Raw genomic sequence first — 23,244 nt, forward strand, 5'->3', positions numbered from 1 at the left:
AAAATCAACCTGTGGTCGAAACATAATTCTAGTTGTTATGCTGATGTTAGCAGTTACTTGATATAGGGCGTCTGATATAATACCTTTAAGAAAAATGCAACTCAGCATTTTCGAGAGCTTGCCACTTGTTTTTGTTTTTATTTTGTTTTTCTTCATTTTGCGGATACTTGCTGCGCTATGCACATACTACAGTTTATAAAATAGACTTGTTTTCCGATTACATTCAATACATGGTTGGGAGGTACAAGCGAATTAGTCCTCGAAAATATTTTGGGCACTGAGCGTTGAACAGCGTCAGTTATGCTCATAGTGCACAAATTGATCCAGTTCTCTCTATATTTTCTGTGGTGGATATGGAGCTGGTATAGCTTTGTTGACAATTGAAGTTATTAGTAAGAAAACGTTGATAAATTTTTCAGTCAGTTTTCTTGTTGGTTGCGAGCTCAGAGAAAATTTGATTGGTCAATAATCGGAATGCAACTGATTCAAAAAATTGCCAATCTTAGTCAAGACTCCATCCAAAAAAACACACCATCTTCGCGCGCATGGAATATAGGTCGGATCATAAAGTTATTAGTTTTACCTTCGTTGAATAACGAATTGGTACTTTGTATCTTTTAAGGTGTTCATTACTTTATTATATATGTGCAGAGTCAACCCGCGCCTAGCCACCAATGGAAATTTTTTTCATTAAAAGCTAATGTTGTTTCTTAAAATTTGATTTTTAACATCAAAAGAGTCCCGATGGAGCACTTTTATTGGGCGGATAAACACGTTTTTTTGAAGAATATTATTGGAATCGATTTCCGATAGTATATTTTCAAATTATGATATCAACAAGTGCGAACGGTGAATGGTAATGCACCCTCTGTGACAGGAGGCTTTACATTACCTGTTTAATGGAGAGCAGCTAAAAGTATGATGTTTCTTACCGCCCGCCTTGTCAGTTGTAAGACCCGATGCTAATATATCTATAAGAAGTGTGGTCTGGTGTTGGATAGCTGGGACTGTATGGTTAAGCCGAAATCAAAAGTGACTATGTCGCGTAAAGTACGGCTGAAAGCTTTATAGTCTAACTTTAAGCTCCATGGGGATCAAGAGCCCTCTCTGCTTGTCAAGATCTTTCGGGGAGAAGCTTACCGACTTAGATACATGTTGAAACCGTGGTAGAAGCTTGTACGTTCAGCCACCGTTTTAACGCGGTAGTTAACCAACGTGTGAGTCTTGACTGCTGGGTAGGGCCCTTTGGGCGGCATGATAGTGGTTGTGGTTTCTATCATTCCCAAAGCGAGTAATTAGAGGTAATGGCAGGCCGCAACATTTACCAGAGTGGTTTTATTAAGCTATACACAATAAGCATATCTGGATTCTCAAGTGTAGTTTAAGCCCCTAGCTTATAGAGATTGTCTAACTCTCTGGAGGGCGCCGGTTACGCCCCATAGGGCGCCGTGGGGTTAAACCGACAACGTACGTACACATGCTAAAGCACCAAAGACAAAAGCATACACTTCGTGGTAGATTTCTGCAAAAAATTCCACCGATCAGCTGTGAGCAGGTTACAAAATGTCAAAAGTATTCTCTAATTAAAACTAAAAATCTTAAGGATTTTGACCTAGCTACAATCGCATTAAAAAACAAATTACACTCACTACACGCGAAGATAATGGAGTTGATTAAAAGAAAATTAACTTCCTTTAAAAAAAACGGTTCAGGAACGATACATTTAGAAGAGCATATTATACAGGTCATAGAAGAAAACTCACCCATCAAACAAAATTATTATCCAATTTTATCTGTAATTAAAAATCTACTTTTTGCTAATTTAAAAAATATGTTAGGAATAATCGTGATTGAAGAAGGTACAAGTTAGAGCTTATCCGTTACGCTTCTTAAGACTGAAGGTCTCTTAAGTCGACTACAAGATGCAGGCTTATGTGTTTCAGAGGGTTACGTGTATAAGCGGACAAGAGTTCAAACTAAGGCACGATGACGACGCTTACAAATTGTGGACACCCATGGTTTGATCTATTAAATGTAACACGTTCCTCACCATCTGTTGCACTCGGTGGGATTCATAAAACCAAGGCATGGCTTCTCATGAAGGATTAGGAGTTATCGAAAAGTAGCAAGTCTACGTAGAGACTACTTACGGGGAAACAAATTACAAAAAGCTAATTTCTTTTAACATTAACTTCAATTTTAGCTTAACTTTATTATTGTCACTATCAATATTATTATTTTTTCTGTTTGGAGCCAGCCCGTCAGTATCCACCTACGATGAGTTTTCATTTTACGAACTCGTTCGGTTTATGAGGTCTGTCTGCCTGGTTTTACCTTACCATTACCTTACTATACCGTGTAAGCGGACAACGATCAATGGAATTGAAGTAACGGAACACCAGCAAAAAATTTTTTTTTTATAAGGCTTTCTCTTGCTGTTATCAGATAGAGAAAAATCCATCAACGAGCGGCAGATTTATAAAAAGAGAAGGAGAATCGGAACTCGATTCGTATATTATAAGGATGGGTTCCGTTGAATTTAAGAAGAGAAAAACTAGTCATTCTATACTCAACGTTACGCTGGATTCATTGCGCTGTTGTTAGCACGACAACAACGTGACAAAATTTTGTCCGCAACATTGAAAACAGTTTCAAATGTTCATGTAAAACCATGAAACGAATAACACACTTTCTTCAGAGGACAGAATTGAATAGAAATGTCCTTCTCTCACAAATTCTCGTCTGGGTTAATTCGTTTACAAATTTTGATAATAACGGCGAATTTGGCGTCATAGGGTTACTTTTGCAGTTACATCTCTATTAATCATAAATGGTGATAAACAAAAATTAATGAAATTAATCAAATGATTTTTGAAATGAAGATTTTAAAAAGAACATACAGTTTTTCAAAGAAAATAAAAGTGTTATTCAGCCATATATGGCGCTGGAGCATAGTTAGTGAGGGCGATTATTTTTTGTTTCAAAAGCCTTTATAACCAACTGTCAGCGACTTAAAAATACGTTTGATGAAGCAAAGGCTTTGCTAAACCAAAAAACATTTAACAGGCTTATTCTTAGGGGTTCATATTGTGCGTAGTACATGGCTGGCACATGTGGTCTGAGAACAGACATTGATAACACCTGTAAAGAAGACGAAAGAAACGCGTATGTAACGTGTATGTGACAAAACTAATTCGATAGTGAAGTTATCATTAGCTGAAACAGAAGTAGGGAAAAAAAACTACATATGAAAAATGTAAATTTCCCTTTTGTTTTCAGCTGTTTTTGCTAAATAGGTGAATGTGAAACTTATCCTGCAGTTACGAGACTTTCTTTCACATATAGACTTGCTTTTCAGGATAACACCTATATAAGCTGTGGCCTAAGAAATGATTCGGTACCGTTAATCATATCTTACACCACTTGTGGTGTTTATTTATTTATTTACTTACACATAAAACTTAACTTAAATAAATTAACAGTCGAGTTCAATTAATTCTGAGAAGTAAGTCTTATACTAATTATGATTAAAAGCTAGTAGCAAATGGAGAAGTAAAAAAAAAAAAGTAATAATTTAATAATAATTCACATACAAATAAGAAAGAAAAAAAAAGGAAAAAGCTTGTACACAACTAGCACAGGGGCAGGCGTCGAATGCAAATAAATAAATAAACGGGCTCTTAAATGGCTGCCTTGAGGGAAGCCAGACGTCACGGAAAAATCATTATCTGTTGGACCTGCTGAAACATTCATGACGGTATCTGAGCATTAATTTAAAGCGGATAAACGGGATTACCTATCCCCCTCCCGCCCAAAGGCATAAGCGGGCATACAAACTGAATTTCGACGTTGGTATCCCCTCATGGGTAAAAGGGTTCCTTATCTTTAGATAAAGGATGTAAGTCGAGCGTCATATAAACGGAGGCATCCTAGCGCTACGTATTAGCGGATAAGCGAGATTTTTTCCAGCATTTGTAATGTTACTTCGCACATTCGTGGTACCTGTCTTTCGAATTGTCATTGCGTAGGGCAGCCTCGTCTTTGTATACATTTTCTTCTCTTTTTTGTTTTTCTAAATTGATGTCGGTGTGAAAAGAGAAAAAAGTTGGCAGGCATTAAAGATTGGCATATCTGAAAAGCAAAAAAAGTTTTTTGGAAAGCAAACGCGTAGAGGAACAGGAAATGAAATGAAAAAAAATTTCACGTCAACTATTAAACCATTAGAAAATCCAACTTGTCCAACGACACACGCTATCAACAATAACCATGAGCCGTAAAGGCTTTTTTTGTTAAGTTGTTTAAAACATAAGAATTTTGTTAATAAATTCTAGTTTGTAACCATTACAATAACTAGACAGTATTGAGAAAAATTCAATTAGAATTATGAACATATGCTTGTACTTTAACACCTGATCAAAATTTTTTTATTGTTCTTCAGAATATCAACTGATTATCGTCTTTTTTATATATGTAATCATCTTTAAAATATCATCGTCACTTTCGTCATCATAATTATTATCACCGGTGTAAGCGTTGTAATCGTTTCTTTGTAAATTGTTAATCAACAAAAATAGGAGCATTATTTTCAACTATTTCTCGCTAAAACAAACCTTTTCGCTTAGTTACATATTACGCTTGGTTTACAGAAAACATTGATATATATTAAAATATGCACGAATTTAAACAAATTTAAGAAAAACGACAGTAAATGCAATTGCGGAAAGAATAATTGTGTTCAATTTGTTCACAATCATTTGGGACAGGATTTGTGAATATCTTAAAAATTAAACTGAATCACGACTGCTGTGTTTTTTTATTAGATTCTTTACAGAAAGTGTGGATACATTCGATTTAAATAGCAAAACACAGCCGCTAAATCGTATCCTAAGTGATATAAAAATTGCAGTACAACTTTTGTCATAATCGTTCGTAGTGCAAAATTCTTGACAAGTTAGAGCTTCGCACACAGGAAAATTTCACCGGCCTAATTTTCTAGCCCTATCTCTGTTGGCTTATCAACCCAGTACAGCAATAAATATTAGGATTATTGAATGCCAGTGTTCAGTGCTTACATCAGTTTTTATTTAATTGAACATAGCAACAGCACGCACTTAACGCTCTTTAAATGGACACGAATAAAATACAGGTAATCAGAAGAGACAATCATGTTGGTGACTCCACATATTGAAGACTAAATTTAAGAGAATAAATAAACAAGCGATAGTAATGGAGGATTCTTGGACTATTTTTTTAGAGGAGGATAGGTTAGAAGGTTCTTCGGACTCAACTTCCGAGTCTTTCGTATAAAATCATAGTGCCGATAGAAAACATAGGTATGACAGGGTATAAAGTGGCTCTGGGGATAAGGATAGTCCGTTCCGTAGGTAATCCGTCCTCATAAGAGTTATAGCAGTGTGTCCCTTTAGTGCAATCGTCTATGGAGTGTCTGCGGGATAAAAACAGAACATCCCCATCTCTCGCCATTAGTTCTAAGCTAGCTAGCATTCCAATGGGACTTTGAGTTTAAGCCAACTTTTGAAAAGTCTCGCTTCTGTTTTGCGTAAACACAGATTATCGATTTGGCGTCCTTTCGTTTCGTACCCACGGTTCGTTTTTAGTTGCACGTATATGTGCACATATACAGTCACGAAAACAGCAAAAACACAGCAGCGCTATTAATTAGAAGCAGTTTAGTTGCTTTCTCTTTGATTCTCATTATTTCTAAAGGCGAGAATCCTATGAAATTGTTACACTGTATAAAACGTTTTTTGTTTTTTTAAAAAAATAAGAGTATAAATATAGATGTACGAAAAAGCCCAAAAAGTACGTGGAATGGATTTATTTATTTATTTATTTTAATTCTACTTGTACTAGAAACTCAACTAAACAAATAACAGTCGAATTCAATTGGCTCATAATGCAAAACTTATATTAATTAATAATAAAATTTAGTATAAGTATAATAAAACAAATAAGAAGAAAAAAAAAGAACAAGAAAAAAAGCATGTACACTATCAGCATAGAGCCACACTTACAACCAGTACAGGACCAAATTGCAAATCAACCCCTAAGCCATCGCAAACATGCATAAGCCTGGCAACCGATAATAATTAACAATAATTCATTTTCGAATCGTAACGACTTTTTAAGGTTAAAAGCTAGTTTAAGCACGACATAGGTAAAGGTATTAAGCAATGTTGCTTTAATGGACTTTAAAGAGTTCGATAACGAGAATAGGTGGTAGACGTCATTTAGGTTCTTGCAAACGACTCTAAGCGGATTAAATAGCTCATAATTAAATTTACACTGGCTAAGCTTAACCAAGATAAAGTACCTAGAGAAGCGGTTAGGGACATTAAAGCTTATTTCACCAAGTAATGAAGGCGTGTCAATAGCACCATTAATTACTTTGATTACAAAGGAAACCCCAAGAACAAACCTACGTTTCTCAAGAGACGGTAAGGACAGCAGAAGCAACCTATTTTCATACGGAGGAAGAGAGGCAATTGGATCCCAACCCAAATTTCTAGGGGCAAACAGCAAGAATTGCTTTTGAACAGATTCAATTGAATTTACGTAGCAGAAGGAGACAACACAACAGAGGCCTACTCAAGTATAGGTGTGACCAAACACATGTACAGCCTTTTCGTAATGTAGGGATCATCAAGCTCTTTGGACCACCTTTTTAGAAAACCAAGCGCGGACCTTGCTTTGCCTATCGAGAGCTCAATATGCAAGTTAAAACGCAACCTATGGTCAAATAGTACGCCTAAATCTGTGATCGAATCGACGTCCTTCAACTTATGGGAATCTATGAAATACTGAGTAATGAATGACTTTCTTCTTGAGAAAGACAGCTTTTTACATTTACTCAGATTTAGTTTCAGAAGATTCAAAGCGCACCATTCACCAAATTATCCAAATCACCTTGAAGATGATGTGATTGCGATTCAACAGAGAAGGAAGAAAACAGTTTCACATCATCAGCATACGTTAAGATCTGGCTGGAATTAACCACCGATGGGAGATCATTAATGTATAAAGTAAATAAAATGGAACCTAAGTGACTTCCTTGAAGTACGTCAGACGTCACGGGGAATTCATCCGGGGTGCTGAAGTTAAACAAAACTCTGAAGGATCTATGGTGCAGATAAGAACTTATCCATTTCACTAAGTAGAAAGGGAAGCCAAAGGCTTGGAGTTTAAAGATATGTAAGTTATGGTTAACCAAACCAAATGCTTTGCTTAAATCAGTGTAAATAACATCTGTGCGAGAGCCACTAGAAAAAGCCTTGAAAACATGACAGAATTTGTGGCAAGGGTTTAACGTGGGTACCTGCCTGAAAGGCTTAACCTCACGGTGGCCCAAGCCACTTTTAAGCGTACTACGCCCCCTGGCGAGTTAGACAATCCCCACAGAGTAGGGGCCTAAACAGCACCAGAGTCCAGAACAGTTTATTGTGTATGGAACAATAAACCCCACTCTGGTGAATGGCGAGGCCTAGCTGCACTCAATTGTTCCATTTTAGCTAGGAACTCGCCAACCACAACCACCACGAGTACTCCCCGAAGGGCCGCACCCAAGCAGTCAGGACTCACAAATTGATCAACTGACTGCTTCCGCCATAAGGCTTCCACTGTGCTGTTGATCAATTACCACCATTACCCGCAGGCATCCGTGACATGTGTTCAAAAGTAAAAATAGGTAAAAGGGGAAAACTTATTCGTCATATCCCTTTTCCATTTTTGCATGTATTAATTAATTTACCAGACATTTTCTATCAATCGGCCAAAGGGAAGGCCGTCCGTTAATTCCTTTTTGCATTAATAGTATAATTAATTTATTTATTACGACTTAAGGACAAAGTCCATCATATACCCGCAGGCATACGTGGCTTTGTGAGGCGAGCTTCCTGACCCCCGTGGCTCCCAGTTTGTTTTGCAAAGCCTTATGGCATACTTTGGGCGGTTGTTAAAAACAACCGTACTTGCTTCGGATTCTCCATACTTTCCTGGTTGCCAGCCCCAAGTGAACTACTTTTCTTCAAGATATATAGGTCTCGGGTATTGCACTGAACATGGTAGACTAGTCTAATGCACTCTACCATGCACATGACAGTTAAACTCTAACAAGTTGGTGACTGTAGATCGCCCTTTCCGAAAGCCGTGCTGGTGCGGAGAAGCATACGAATTAATGGCAAAAGCCAAATGCTGAGTCACAATACGCTCGAACAACTTGGGCAAGACAATCAACTTGGCTATGCCTCTGTACTCTTCCAACATGAAGGGAAAACACCTAAATACAAGGACATGTTAAAAATCTTTGAGATCATACCACATAATTCGACAGCGCAAGATTTAATAACACATGATGGAATTCCATCAGGTCCAGGCGAACAACTATATTTAAGAGAACTCAACCCTTTAAAAACGTCATCTTCCGAAATAACCAAGTTAGGTATTGAAACCGAGTTGGTTATAGAATATGGGTAGTTTGCTGATAAATGGAAATTAGCAATCGAAAAGTTTCGTCGGAAATACTCAGCAAATAGATTTGAGATTTCAAAATCATCCGAGGAATCAGAGCCATTAAAAGAAACATGAGAAGGATATGTGGAAATTTTTCTTTTAGAGTTAACAAATTTAAAGAAGAATTTAGGATTAGCAAACAGAGAGGATTTAATGAACAGAAGGTATCTGCAGTAATAATGGTGGTTGAGGGAGTTAAATGTATGCCTCGCCACCGAGTAAGCGAAATAGTCGAGCGCAGAGCCACTTTTCGAATATTTTTTGAATAGCGAGTTTTTTCTGTTCTTGTGATATTTAATTATCTCATTAAACCACGGGGGACACCTGCCTCGAGGTCGACACTGCTTGATCGGAACAGATGCAGCAATAGTTAGATTTAATGTATTGTAGAACGATGACAATAAGCTTTCAATACTACCGGTTGAGAAATCAAGCCTCAAATGTGAAAGACAATGTTTTGGCAATACAATATTGATTTTATGAAAATCATAATAATTATTTAAAAAAGTTTGATTTGGCACATGAAGGCAATTCAACAAACCATCATTCATATGATGAAAGGAAATGCATATTGATGGATGATAAGGGTGCCCAGGTAAACTAAAAGGTGGACAATGATTTACGTTAATCTCGGGAAAATTTGCAAAGCAGAGATCAAGCAGTCTACCATTACAATTAGGAGCACGATTATATTGACCCAAATTATGATCAAACAATTCACTAAAGAACACAACAGCCCTATCAGACGTTGAAGTAGGAACCAAACAGCCAGAATTATCAGTGTTACACCAAGTGACTTGAGGCAAATTGAAGTCACCCAATGCAACGACCAAATCGGTGGGTCTAGACCGCTTGGCCACTTCACAAATGAGGGCAGCGTGTTTTCTGTAAATGGAGATATCAAAATTAGGGGGAATATAGGAGCAGGTTATAAATAGATATTTATTAGGCATTTTCGCACGAATGGCGATAAATTCAACGTCAGGAGAAGTGAGAAATTCAATTAAATTGGACCGGACTGGCGCAGATATGGCAATTAATACACAACCACCAATGTGATTTACTCGATCATTTCTAAAGACTTGGGGAGAATTATGAAAAAGTTCTGACGAATGAAGATCGGGTTTTAGCTAAGTTTCAGTGAAGGCCAAACAGAAAAACTCCGTGCTCACTGAATTTAGAAAACTAGAACGAATTTTTGAATTTAGGCCCCTAACATTTTGATAAATGAGAGATAATGGGCCTGAAGAAACATTTAGTTTTTTGAAGGCGACAAGACTATTGCTTTGGTATTACGGGGACGATCTCGAGGGATAAATTCCTTAATCAAGGACCCTACTGGCCACAGTGATTTGTTTAACAACATATCACTGTTTTCAGTCGGAACTAATATTTTAAAAGAGGAGATTGCCCTAGCTTGAGAGGGAGCCCTTTTGAAGATGCTAACACGCTTTAAGTTGACTGATGGGACTTTCGTCGCCAGATAACTTTTTATGTTATCTACCGATGTTTCAGGTGCCAGTCTTGACACAAATATTGCTTTTCTGGCAGGAACTGCTGTCAAGCAAATGTCATTATTTGGAACAGGAGGGGGGTTCACAGTAGGAGAGTTTCGAGTTGGGGAGAATATAGATGGGGTTACCCCCCTTGTACCGGCAGCTTGTGAGACTTGCCCAGTCTGGTGACCAGCATTCACACGCGAACAGCCAGGAGGAGAGGATGATTTATTTTTCTCTTCATTACTTTTAGGCGATGGCGCTTGATTAGAGTGAGTGGCGGCTCTGGGCGGAGATACCCTTGCCACTTCGGCGTACTTAAAGCCGACGGACTTGCCGGTTTGTTTGTATATGTTTTGCTACCAACCGACTCAGCAATATCGGAAACATTACCGTTCATTTTAGAGTTTGTGACGAGTTTCCTATGTTATGGTAACATAGCAAATTTCAAAAAATCGGCAAAAATAGTTCCTGAAAGCAAAGTGTGAATTTTTTTTGCTTAATCGATAGGTATTTTTACATAGATTCACGTGGTATAGGTGAATATAGGCGACATTTTCTAGTTTGGCCGCACCAGAGTGTCAAAGTTGGGTGTTTTCTCATAGCTATGTTATGGTAACATAGCAAATTTCAAAAAATCGGCAAAAATAGTTCCTGAAAGCAAAGTGTGAATTTTTTTTGCTTAATCGATAGGTATTTTCATATAGATTCACGTGGTATAGGTGAATATAGGCGACATTTTCTAGTTTGGCCGCACTAGAGTGTCAAATTTGGGTGTTTTTTCATATGCAGTTTTCGCTAACATACTGAATTTCAAATACCGTTAAAAATAGTTTCCATAAGCAGAATTTGAATTTGTTTAGTTTGTTTGAAAAGTAGTTTTATATGGATTCATGAAATGTCCACAAAAATATTTTCTTTTTTTTAATATGGACGGATTAGGCTTTCAAACCAACTATATCTCAATTGTAAGGATTTAACATGAGCTCTGTTAAGTCGTTAACAGAGGTATGTTAACAGAAATGGTAGGTGTCTTTACTAGTTAAATTCGAATTTATCTTCACACCCTTGTGTCATTTACATATGATCTTGCAAATAGTTATGTATATCCTCACATTCGTTTGTTCTTGATGTCTTTGCAGATTATACTCTCTACGATCTTGTTTATGCAAGAATTTCTGGAAATCATTATTTTGAGTAATTATTGTGTTGAATCTTATCTTTTGTGTATTTATATCACATCCTTATCGGAGAAGTTATTGCTACATTCACTTGATATATTACATTGGATGCGCGTAAGTAGTTGACTAAGGTACTCACAAACTAAATGTAATCATTTTGCAACTGTTATGTTCCTTTCGTAGGAAACGCAAGAATTTTACACTTTGTTACACCGCCTCAATCATTATGTTAGCATTCCCGTTGGTTTCCTTTTCATCAAAAGTACAATCTATGCGATTAGTAGTTGCATACATATATTCGGAAACTTTGGCTTTCTTTATTCACACCACGTAATCATTCCAAATGTGGCCAACATTGTACTGGAATTAATTTTGTGTTTATTACCAGTTTTTATGGCAGCATCACTAACTCAAAAATGCAAAATGGCAAAGTCTATTGGCCATCGGATACAGGGGCGACCGTTTGTTTATCACAATGCTCCAATTGATGACCTTAACACAGTGTTGATATTTGCTTCGTCATTGGATATGTCTGCGGAATTGTTTCGCATACCAATTAAATACAATTACCTATGTTTCACGTTGCTTTCTTGTTTAATAACGTTTTTAACAATGGCTGTGTATCACAATTTACCAGCGTGAAAGGTCATTTGCCAACGAAAGTAAATGTGCGCGAAAGTAGTGTAGATGTGCACTAATACGTAAATATAAATTGTATAGTTTCCTAATGCTTTCTTAATAAGACAAAAAATGGAAGTAAAATTTTCATTAACAATTTATAATACTCATCAGCAACTCCCATTTAAAAAATATTTCTTCCTATTAAGACATAAGTGATTGTATAACATTAAAAGTAGCAAATATTTCATTTAGACTACGGCTCCGGAGCCCCGGATCAGAACACTAACAAATATTATATTTTATTTTACTCAGCTCATATTCCTCAAAATAATAAATCTGAAACACCTGATTTTCCAGTACTAACACGCTTTTAATTGCATTGAAAGACACTAACGATTTCATTTTTCAACTAAGGACTCTCGCCATTAAAACGGGTTTACACAGCATGAAAATAAAGCTGAACGTAAGATCTCATATCCTATGAGAAGCAAAAATTGCTGGCGCTTTGCCCAAGCGCTACTGCGGACTTTCTCTACATAGCCCCGTCTAATCTTTCGCATGAACTGCAAGAAGCAACATTCGGCTTTAAAATAAGATACAAAACTAAACTCGCTCTAGATGTCAAGAACAAAATCTTGTTTCATCTTTTAAGGAAGCGTTTTGCTTCCTTACTGATAACAAGTCCGTCCGCACGAATGTCAGTCCCTTACATGTCTTTTTTCTTACTGATTATTATAAGATCACGCTTCTCCCGCACAAACCGTTGACAATTCAATATATGTATGTATAAAACAAAAAAAGGAAAATTGTATACATTACCCATTATGTACTATAGTTTCAGAAAATGTGCCCAGCTATAAAATGTATGCAAATGTATAAAACGTATATATAGTAGAACACATATAAACAATATGCATAATTTTTTGCCTAATGGGGTATGAAATCATACGATTTGGTACCTAGATTAGCAATGACAATAAAACAGACCTAAAAACACGCATACAAGCAATAGGCAATAGGAAAAAAAAAAAAATTACGAATGGTATACTTCATATGACCTAAGTTAAAATACATAAGAATATACAGATAAGAATAACACATATGCAAGTCAAAGCAGCTATGTAACGGGACAGCGATGGTGATCGCGACTATAAAAGAGCACGTAGCAGCACGCCCAGGCTTTCAGTCGTGTTGCAGCAGCCAGAGGTAAGTGATCACAGACCACATAACTAGTTGACGTTACTGCTAGGCTTTTTTGACTTCACGGATAGGGGATGGCAGGTTTAGCTTAACCGTCATCTCTGAATGACTAATAGGACTATTAACCTTCACAGATAAGGGATGGCAGGTTTAGCTTAACCGCTATCCCTGAATGACTAATGGACTCTCTCTTGCTAAATGGAACGGTTAGGGACGGACGAGTGGCCCTATAGGCCGAGGTTGGCTGCTGTAACACCCGCAGCGTATTTCTTTTCTTTTACAGAAACTCGCGATACGGAAACGTAGAAAAGTAAATATAATAATAATCGTTCAGAACGAATAAGAAATATTAAAACGTTAAAGAAAGGTCGAATCACCACGCCGGGTTTTTCCTCCCACTCCCCTTAAAATCGCTCATCGAGTGTAAAATTCCTCAGAAATTAATTTAAAAAAACAAAAGAATACAACCGAAGGTCCAAGTTTTTTTAATACTTTCTTGGGAAGATCCCTGGATTGGCTGAGTATACTCTGCCCAAGAAGACTCGGTACAAGTGGTGCCCGAGCAGGCACCTTTGATTTAAAAAGGAACACTGAGAGCGAAGGAGCCCTGCGGTTATCGAAGGAGAGGAAAAAGAAACCCAGCAAGGTGAAGCTTGCGGTGCTAGAGACAATGTACGCTGCAAAACCGCTGCACCTACCAGAGGGCACAGGGCGAGGTGTAAGCCCTAAGCGATCCGCGCAGGAACAAATTTCGAGCAGCGCGGCCGTGGACCGACTCTGTAAATGGTCGATACGTTACGACGGCGATAGTTGCGCGCTTGAATTCATCGGACGCCTCGAGGAGCTGTGCGAAGTCTACGAACCACCCCTGGACATCATGCCACGGATAATAATGGAGTTATTTAGTGGTAAAGCAACAACAGGAAATCATGGACAGAGTGGCAGGAGTTTAATCAAGAATTCTTCAAATTTTTCCTGCATACGCGATATCTCGAGCGATCGGATGACCAGGTATCTCAGACACTTCAGCTAGAGAGCGAAAAATTCAAGGACTACGCCTGCAAGACATGATGCGGACTCAAAACCGTTATTGTTACCGACAGTTTGTCTTTATTACAAGCTATTGGGAACCCTTCGACTTCGAGATGAAACACCATCAACAAATTAAGGAATATAGTTACTACACCTACTACAATGTTATGGGTACCAAGTCACATCGGTTTATTGGGAAATGAGCAGGCTGATCGAGCGGCAAAGTATGCCGCTTCTGCTCCTCTAAGTATAGATGATGTCATACATCTTCAAAGATACATTGGAAGATAAGTTAACGTGGAAATTGCAGAAGGAAATTTACAATACCATCATCAACACTAGTCTTCTATTAACCCTCAATTAATTCCACCTTTATACCCAACAAATGTTGAGAAAACCAAGATCCAAACGTTTTCGAGAATTCGCTTTGGTCATACAATTGCAACTCACCAATGGATCTTGAAGAAGTTTTGCTCCCCAATCTGCAGTTATGGGCCAACTCTCACTATAAAGCACATTCTCTGCGACTGCTTTAACTTTTCCCTGGCTAGAAGTATTGCATTTGGAACGACTAAACCTTTGGACATTGTAAAATCAGCTTCAGAACCGAATATCAATTCTATATATTACTTTATTAATACTACTAAGCTCATTGTCTAATGTACATTTATTTATATTAGAGCCGGCAGCCTGTGCTGCTAATGCTCAATGTCTTTTTTTTTTTAGTAGCCTAAGAATTTATTTCATTAGTCTTAAATTATAATAATAATAATACTTGAGAATGGGAAGTGAAGTCACGCACGAAAAGAAAAACTTGACGAAAATAAATAGTCAGGCGGAAAAAGTGGGGATTACGATTGAAAAAGTGACAAATATTTGTTGTCATAAAAATTGTATAACTATTATTATAATTATTACTATTAATTTTGCCAGAGACACAAATTCTAAGACTAAACTCTTAAAAGCACTAGCATCTAAGGCTATCGGCTTTTATTAAAAACTCTACCGAACTTGAGATTCGAACCCACGACTATTGACTTGCTAGTCGAGATTCCTCGCCTTAGGCTACTCAGGCGGATGTATAACTAATAATGTATTTGAAATTCAAAAATACTCTGCTCGTCTATGTGCAATACTGATTCCAAATAATATAATTTGATACATATCTATAGAAAGTAATTATATATGTGCACAAACAAAATGAGACTAATAAAATATGAATTCCCTGATCTTTAAAAATTATATGTGTACATGTTGTATGTAAACATGAATGTACAACAAGTCGATTAAAAAGAAGGATCCTGTTAAGACCATATAAGTTATGGGTTTACCGTTTGAACATAAAAAGTATACAGTGATGTATTCGGATAATACATAAAATGTATTCGTGTCCTTAGTAGGAAAATTTTCCAAACAATAAGAAAATAATTTGCATAATTACCTGAATTAAAAAAGATAAAGTAAAAAGTGACTTTATCTGACAAAAATTTTCCTGTTTGATACATGGTGAAAGTGATAAGAATACAGAGTATTTAAGCTCAAGAATATTTATTAAAGCAACCTTCAATTTAAACTGATGATCGAATCCTGATTAAGGGAAAGAATACATGATATTTAAACTCAAGTTAATCTACTAAATAACTCTCAGTTTATACCGCTTGGTGATGAAATTCTAAGTAAAGCAAAGAATACATCAAAGGTGTAAATTCTAGAACTTTTACGTCTGCAATATCAAGTTTACGTAGTCGAGAATCCAGCGAATCCAACCAACGAGTGACTTTGCGCATGCAGGTATCAAAAAATAAGTGAAATGTTTTTGATTCAGAATAAATTTAGTATCTTATATAAGACAGTTGCTAATATTATTTGAATAAGAAAATTTTATTAGAATAAAACAAAAAATTTATGAACACAAATATATAAACTTTTTTTCTCTTAATTGGAATATAGCTTAGAGGTCGTTAAACCCAATTGCGAGGCCTTCCGTTGCAAATCATTGGGCGAAGAAGACCAGAGCTCTGATAAGGTGCAAAATGAACTATGAACTACCCGTTCGATAGGAACATTTTGTCCGTCCGTTTATGCTTATCAGGGTAAGTCACGTGTACTTCTTTTGAATGTAACGGCCTGAGGAGTGTCCGTGGGACAAAAGCTCAGCAATGACATGTGCGTCCGTCTCAACCTCCCATCCTCTTCAAGTGACTCTTAAGATTCCTCCTATGAAGTCCATAGTTAGTCACCTAGAGAGACAGAGAGGATTACTACAGACATAATCCCTAAAATTACAGAATTACCGGAATGTATACGCAGAAAGTAAAATGAAGCATGCACAGCACGCGCAATGTTTTATGAACTTTGTAAGAGAAACCAACAGACGTCGCAGACAAGTTCAGTTTGAAGAAGAGCAAATGCTTTATAGGAAGAACTCCAAGTGCAGTAACATAACGAAATACCAAATGTATGGTAAGTAAAGCAAAGGAAGAATAGGAAATGGCCTTTACAAGCTTAATACTTCACCATGGAAAGGTTATGCATATATTACACTAAAGGCATGTTTGCATTTTGGTATGTGCATTTTATTTTACGAAACGATGTATTAACGGACTCAGGCAGAGACAACAAAGTATAGTAAGAGTCAAATTCATATCAAGCGGTAAAATAAAACATTGTGTAGAAAAATAACAAAAAAAAAGATTGAGGTTAAGACGTACGTTAAAAGTTGCACAACTGTTTAAAAATTAATTAGTTAAACTATACAACAATTTAAGCTAATCAAAACATAACTTAAAAGAAACATTATTGCGGAAAACTTAAAAAATAATTAAAGCACGTACGATAATTTTAAAAATTAGTTAAAATTTGTAAGCTAATTTTGCTAATTAAAACCTACTTTAAAATATATTGTTAAGAACTTAAAAATAAGTTAAAAACATTAAACAAGTTAAAACAATTTTTGCTTATTAAAACTCACCCTACACTTTAATTGTGTTCTGAGCATCCATTGTTTAATAAAACATATTTAAAAATCAATAAAACTATTGCTTTACATTTATCCTAAATTAGAAAAACACGCCTCGTGGAATAAGCGGGAGAAAAGTTTTTTTATATATATCTATACAGTTAACCAAAACTGCACTGTGCTGATCAATGACGTCATGTGCTGTGGCGAAATTGAGGCAGAAGATAAGCTACAATGGTAAGATGTCAGCCGAAGAATTTGGACCTTTAAAAATTGATCTTTATTTTATTCTTTCCTTATTCAGACCATATTCATGATAAACTGAAAAAATAGGAATGGTATGTCTTCAAAAAAAAGTGCAAGATTTCGTGCGGCATAATAACCGACTAAGCGAGCTCACTAATTCACAAAGAGACTAACGAACGAGAAACAGAAAAGACAATAACTTGGAGACAAACAAAATATATGTCCACATCAACGAACAGGCAAGGAATACAATGACGTGGACACGCTGGTATGAATATATATATGTAGCAAAACATAAAAAAAAATGCTCTCGCTATTTATAATGTTACAAATGATGATATTCGACGCCTCCCTAAACGTTTGCATTCACAGAAAGCATAGGATACGTCTATACCTGTCCTAATAGGTGTTGTTTCTCGCCTCTCACGTGTTCTTTTGCATATCATTTTATTGCTTATGTTCACAAATGCTTTTAATACCTGGAAAATAGTTCATTGTTATCGCATAATTGCGATTTTCTTGCTGAAGGCTTTGTATAGAAAATTTTGTTATCTTATTATTATTATTATATTATTATTATATATAGAAGCCAAAAAAAGTTTTTTTAAAAGTTGAAAAGGTTGCTCTTTATTGATTTTTTAATGGAATATTTGCCGTGTTGGCGTTAATACGTAAGTACCAAAATTTATTAAAATTGTAGGTGTTCTCTTATTATCATTATTCTTTGATGTTGTTAAGTTGGTTCGTTTTGTGATTTGAGCAATGTTGCCGGAATAATGATAATTATATGTGTGCCTATTAAATTGGCAAGGAAGCTTGAAGGTGCGATGTACTGCGATGTACATTTTTCACATTATTTTATATAAAACGATTTAAATATGATAGGCAAAAATTTTTGGTGTTTTTGTCATTATAGGCTAAACACTTTTTTCTCTCTTTTTTATCCCAATTTACATATCATATATCATTACACATTCTACTTTAGCTTTATTAGCTTAACTACTAACATATCCAAGAGTTAATAGTAAACAGTAAACGGTAAACATACTTTTCCAAATTTTTTTATATTTTTTTCATTATTACCGTCCATAATATCATATATATGCGTACATCTATATATAAACGATAAAAAATATTTCTTTGCGTTTGCTATTCAAACTTAGCAAGTCGGTTACACTAACATTTGATTTTTTTCCATTTATTTTTCCAATACAATCCTGTAGAATATAGGATTGATAATATTAATGGCGAAAAATCACGAAAAAAAATCACGGGAAAAATAATTGACAAGCGTGAGACTTGAGAAATAAAAATTGAAAAAGGAAGGAGAGGAAGAGCTAGAAGGCGGAAGTATCGAACGTGCAGATCAGTGTGCTTTTGCTTTTTTTTTATGTGGACAAAAAGTAAGACATTGAAGATATTATTAAAAATGGACAAGATATCGAGAACAAGAAAGTGCTAGTTTGCGAACGTGCAAAAAATTTGGAAATTGAAAAAAAAATTAATGTAAATTAAAGAAAGATGCTATTTAGCTTGACAACAATTTCGTCATCTATTTTTGGGTGGCATCATGTAAAATAAGAATTCATATAGAACATCAATTGGTTGTTCTCTTAGTGTCGTGCACCAAAGTTAAAAAGAGGAGATTCTAATTGATTTAAAACAATAAAAAGTTTAATAAATGAAGATGCAAATGACTCGCTGAAAAATTATTGTTAAAATTTAAGCAAAAAATTCAATATTCAGAACACATTTTAATATTTCTTTGAATACATTATCTATATCATGTATTATGGGAACCTTATAGCATAATCTGTTGTTGTAAACGAGATTCAAATGTGTTTGCGTGAAATTATTTGACTTAAGCTATTGATTTACATGAAAATTACTAGAAATTTTTATTATCTGTAATTAGTGTGTGGATCATATTATAAGAATTTTTGATTAATATGCACCACATTTGAATGATGATGAATATGATAATTGGTGAAAAATATTCGTAATAAAGACACCACCAAATACAAGCCTGACAGTCTTCATAGAAACACACACATATAAAAGTATAAACAATACGCAATACACTTAGAAACATTCAAACAGACTATATAAAGAGTGTATGCATGTAAGCATTAACACATTATGCGCTATGAATGAGTCAATAACGTAAGTAACTTTACCATACGGAAAACAGAAACGAGTTTATACACGCGCTTGGAAAACGTATAAGTTGTTAAAAATAAACCGTAACTCTATGTTACGTTAACTAAACTCTGAGAAAAATCGTCATCATCATGCTATAAGGTAGTTAACTTGGCGAAGTAAACATGTCCCACCATGTAACCACCGATTGCAACATCTCACCCTCAAAATCAACAGCAAGAGCATCAACATGCAACGCTTATTATCATACAACAAAGGCGTCTATCATGAAGTATATTTAATGTTAAATGTATATAAGCAAAGTTAGTTATCTCTTGTTGCTATTTTGTTTTTAAATATGTATTTTAAATTAACTATTATTTGCTATTTTTAATATCATAAATGAAGCAAATTCATTATGTATGAACATTTGATGAATTTCATTGTCAAAACGTTCATAATACTATGAATGTAGAAAGATTTCCGGAAAATCTTGTTCAAATTTGACTCAATGCTGGCTTATGATCTGTAGTGCCTGCTAGTGCTGTTAACGCCTTCCACATCCAACGCCTCTTTATTATTCAGGCCCAGCTGCCCGGCTATAAAGCATAGCTCCTCCTTCTTAAGGGGCGTTGATCTAAGATATTTTCACCGTGCTGGTTTCTTTCCGTATTCCTTGCTGGTTGCTGTTGTGTGTCGTTAGCGTAGATTATGTTGACTTATATTGAATTGTTCCTTCTCGAGCACTAGTTGAAACAAGTATTTTAGCTGGGATGTGACGCACGACTTTCCAGTTGGTCTCTCCCAAGAAAATTTGTAGAGTAGAGGAAATGAAATAGTGGGACGTCTGATACAATTTGGCTGGTATAGTTTCTTCTTCATTTGATAAAGTTCTCTTTCTTAAGTCTACGTGTTCACAAAATTGCAGGCAGGCAAAATGTAGCAGGAAAAGATATAGAAAATCCAAGGAAAGAAGACAAAGGAAAGAAAATCAGCACGGTGGGCACCGTCAAAAGTGATGTCACGACTCATTCTGCTAATCGGATACGAATTTTCGCGCTTTCACTAGGTTTATTTATTCTCGCCGACTACTGAAGCACAATTAAAAAACGATCAATATTTGCGCTGTCATTTTTTATACGATTTCGTTGCCGTGCAGCTTTGGTTTCTGCAAGCTAGTGTTGGTGTATTGGTATTTAAAACTAATACAAGTGCAACCAAATTAATTCTGGGATACACAAATTATTTAAAGGAGCAAAAAAATTTGGCATAGGAGGGATTATCGCAACTCATTTGATATATATATCAGATAGCGAAGAAATATACAGGCGCGCAAATAAAATGATCCATATGAAGGATGTGCAGTTTAGCTTAAGGATTGATGAGTGTATATATACAATGATATAAAGAAGGAAGATAAGATTTAGTGCCGCGACGAACAATTAGCTACAGCTTAGTAGAGCTTAAGATCTGCCCACTTCGGAAGTAGGTTTTGTCCGTTCGTTCTTATATGGGGGAAGCGCGTGTAGTTCTCTTAATTTTGAGCGTCATATTCACTAATTTGTTACAAGAACATTTAAAAACTTTTCATTTAATTCGTGCTGCACAGGCGTAAGAGGGTTTTATTTACAGTACTTAGCTTAAAATTTTTATTTGTTGATAGATGTAGTATATTTGTGGCGAGATTCTGTTTTAATTATTATTAATAATTATTTTTGGAACTTAGTTGTGATATAAAGAGTAAGGGAAATGAACAAAGAAGAAGAGAAGAGTGTCGAAAGTTTGGTTATACTCGTGGCCTTTAACCCTTTGCACCCGAACGGCGCCATCCTTTTCATTGCTGCAACTCAAACGGCGCCCGGGAGACGCCATTACTGTTTTTGATAATATTGAATACACCTTGGAGAGTGCTTCCTCAAATATCATACTAAAGAGAATTATAAAATTTAATATTAAAATATTATGTTTATAGTATGTAAATAAAAATGAAACATGTAAATAAACTACTTTTATTTAAAATTCTTAAGTTTGATGTGCTACAATTTTTTTTTAAACCACTGTCGTGTACCAGGATACCCATACTAAAAAATGGTTCGATTGCAAGGGGTTAAAAGAAAATTTATTAATTTTAAAAGTACTGAAAGGGAATTTTCCTTTCATGTTATGCATATATGAACTGAAAGATTTCATTTTTCTCTTCGGTATTCTCAGCTAAAGAAACAGCTGGCGGAAAAAAGTTTAACTTGCTGTAAAACAACAACGCAAACACAGGGATCGTCGTGTTTTTGTTTTATCAGTTTTCTTGGCATTATTCGGTGGACAATATAAAAAAAGGCAAAAGAAAAATTTGTTGAAACTTCGATGCAGATAGTCTCGAAATTATTTAATTTAAAAACATGAAAATAAAGTCAAAAACAAAAGAAAAGAGAGTACATTAGCCAAAAACCTGAAAATTCCGCACAGATAAGAATAAAACAAAAGCGATGGAAAATTAATTTTACCGTCAAGACAAAAAAAAACAAAAAGTGGTGACGAATTGCCAAAAATTTTCTCATAAATATTTTGGTGCAAAACGTGAAAACAAACTCATTTATAAAATACAATTTTGGATTCATTAGCTGTTCTAAATTCATTAAATATTTCTGCAATTTTCATTAAAAACTCTGTCTGTCTTTCCTTTGTTCTCTGTAGAAAAGCATTTGCGTGCAGTAAAGGGGAAAGCATCACTAACATGATCCCATTGCAATATTGTATACAGCGCTCACATTCAAAGCAATTGCACAACAACACCTAAAAAATGAACATTTAACGGCAAACATTTCGGACGGAGTCATGTCCTCTTAATTTTGCATTCTTTGTCATTTATTTAAAATCTTACTTGCTGGAAATAACGCCATTTAATGAAAGAAATCGTATGTTTGACGAGTTGTGCTGCTAAATATATGTTTATTGATTTGGATGCGTCCTTTCTGTTCCGTGGATCTTGGTGTGAGGCCTTTTAAAATCCAAATTTAATCCAAATAAGCATAATATCAACACGTAAGTTGTAGTCACATCTGTATAAAGAAAAATTGACTCAAAATACGCATTCTTTTGTTATATTAGATTTATTTTAATTTTGTTTTTTTTATTTGGACATTAAATCAAAAGGAAAACGTATAATAAACAAAAGAATAATGATGCTGATGATTATTAAAAATAAATGTTATTGAAATGGGAAACCAGAAAAATAAAATAAAAAGAGTTTTTTTCAATAAATGAGAGAAAAGTAGGCTTAGAGGGATCTTCGGACCGAAACCGCGAAGTGCATATTTTCGTAACTTTACTACATGACGATCCTGTTAAACAAGAATGTTAATGTTTTCTGATACTGCCAAATTAGAAGGCTACTATTTTGCCAAAAGAAAGCTGCTACTGAGTTATACTGTCAGGCTAATCTCTTTTTTGGGCACAATATTTACACCTTGCTCTTACATTCACCGTAATAAAGACCATTACCCATCCCCGGCGTAAGCTCATCTCAATAGAAGAGTACCATGCAAAGCAATATCAAAATAAAACCACTCATTCCCGTCTAAAACAAGAGCTGAAGAAAAACATGCGAGGCGTTAAGGGAGTGCAATATGCCAAGAAAGCCAACGAATTGCACAGATTAATTGATATCGCCCAACGACACCGAAAATTAAATTCTAATATATAGCTGAAGGAAGTCAAACACAAACGGAAATGGAAAAGAAACAATCAAATATTACTAACGACAATACAATATATAACAATGACAAAGGCCGGATAGCAACATCAAATATTAGTTTGGGGAAAAAGAAATCCATTATTTTTATAT

The 23,244-nt window shown here is 35.5% G+C and overlaps 1 protein-coding gene across 1 annotated transcript in view; it reads left to right on the forward strand.

Moving 5' to 3' along the window:
* Nucleotides 1-12,588, forward strand: part of LOC119643397 — a 34,885-nt gene extending 22,297 nt beyond the window's left edge. The window contains exons 5-6 of the mRNA XM_038042748.1: nt 11,168-11,320; nt 11,390-12,588. Of these exons, the coding sequence (XP_037898676.1) occupies nt 11,168-11,320; nt 11,390-11,848 (612 nt within the window). The 3' untranslated portion in view covers nt 11,849-12,588. The remainder of the gene's footprint in view (nt 1-11,167; nt 11,321-11,389) is intronic.
* Nucleotides 12,589-23,244: the final 10,656 nt, after the last annotated feature.

Source organism: Glossina fuscipes, unplaced genomic scaffold (genome assembly GCF_014805625.2).
Source record: "Glossina fuscipes isolate IAEA_lab_2018 unplaced genomic scaffold, Yale_Gfus_2 60684, whole genome shotgun sequence".
Lineage (NCBI taxonomy): Eukaryota > Metazoa > Arthropoda > Insecta > Diptera > Glossinidae > Glossina > Glossina fuscipes.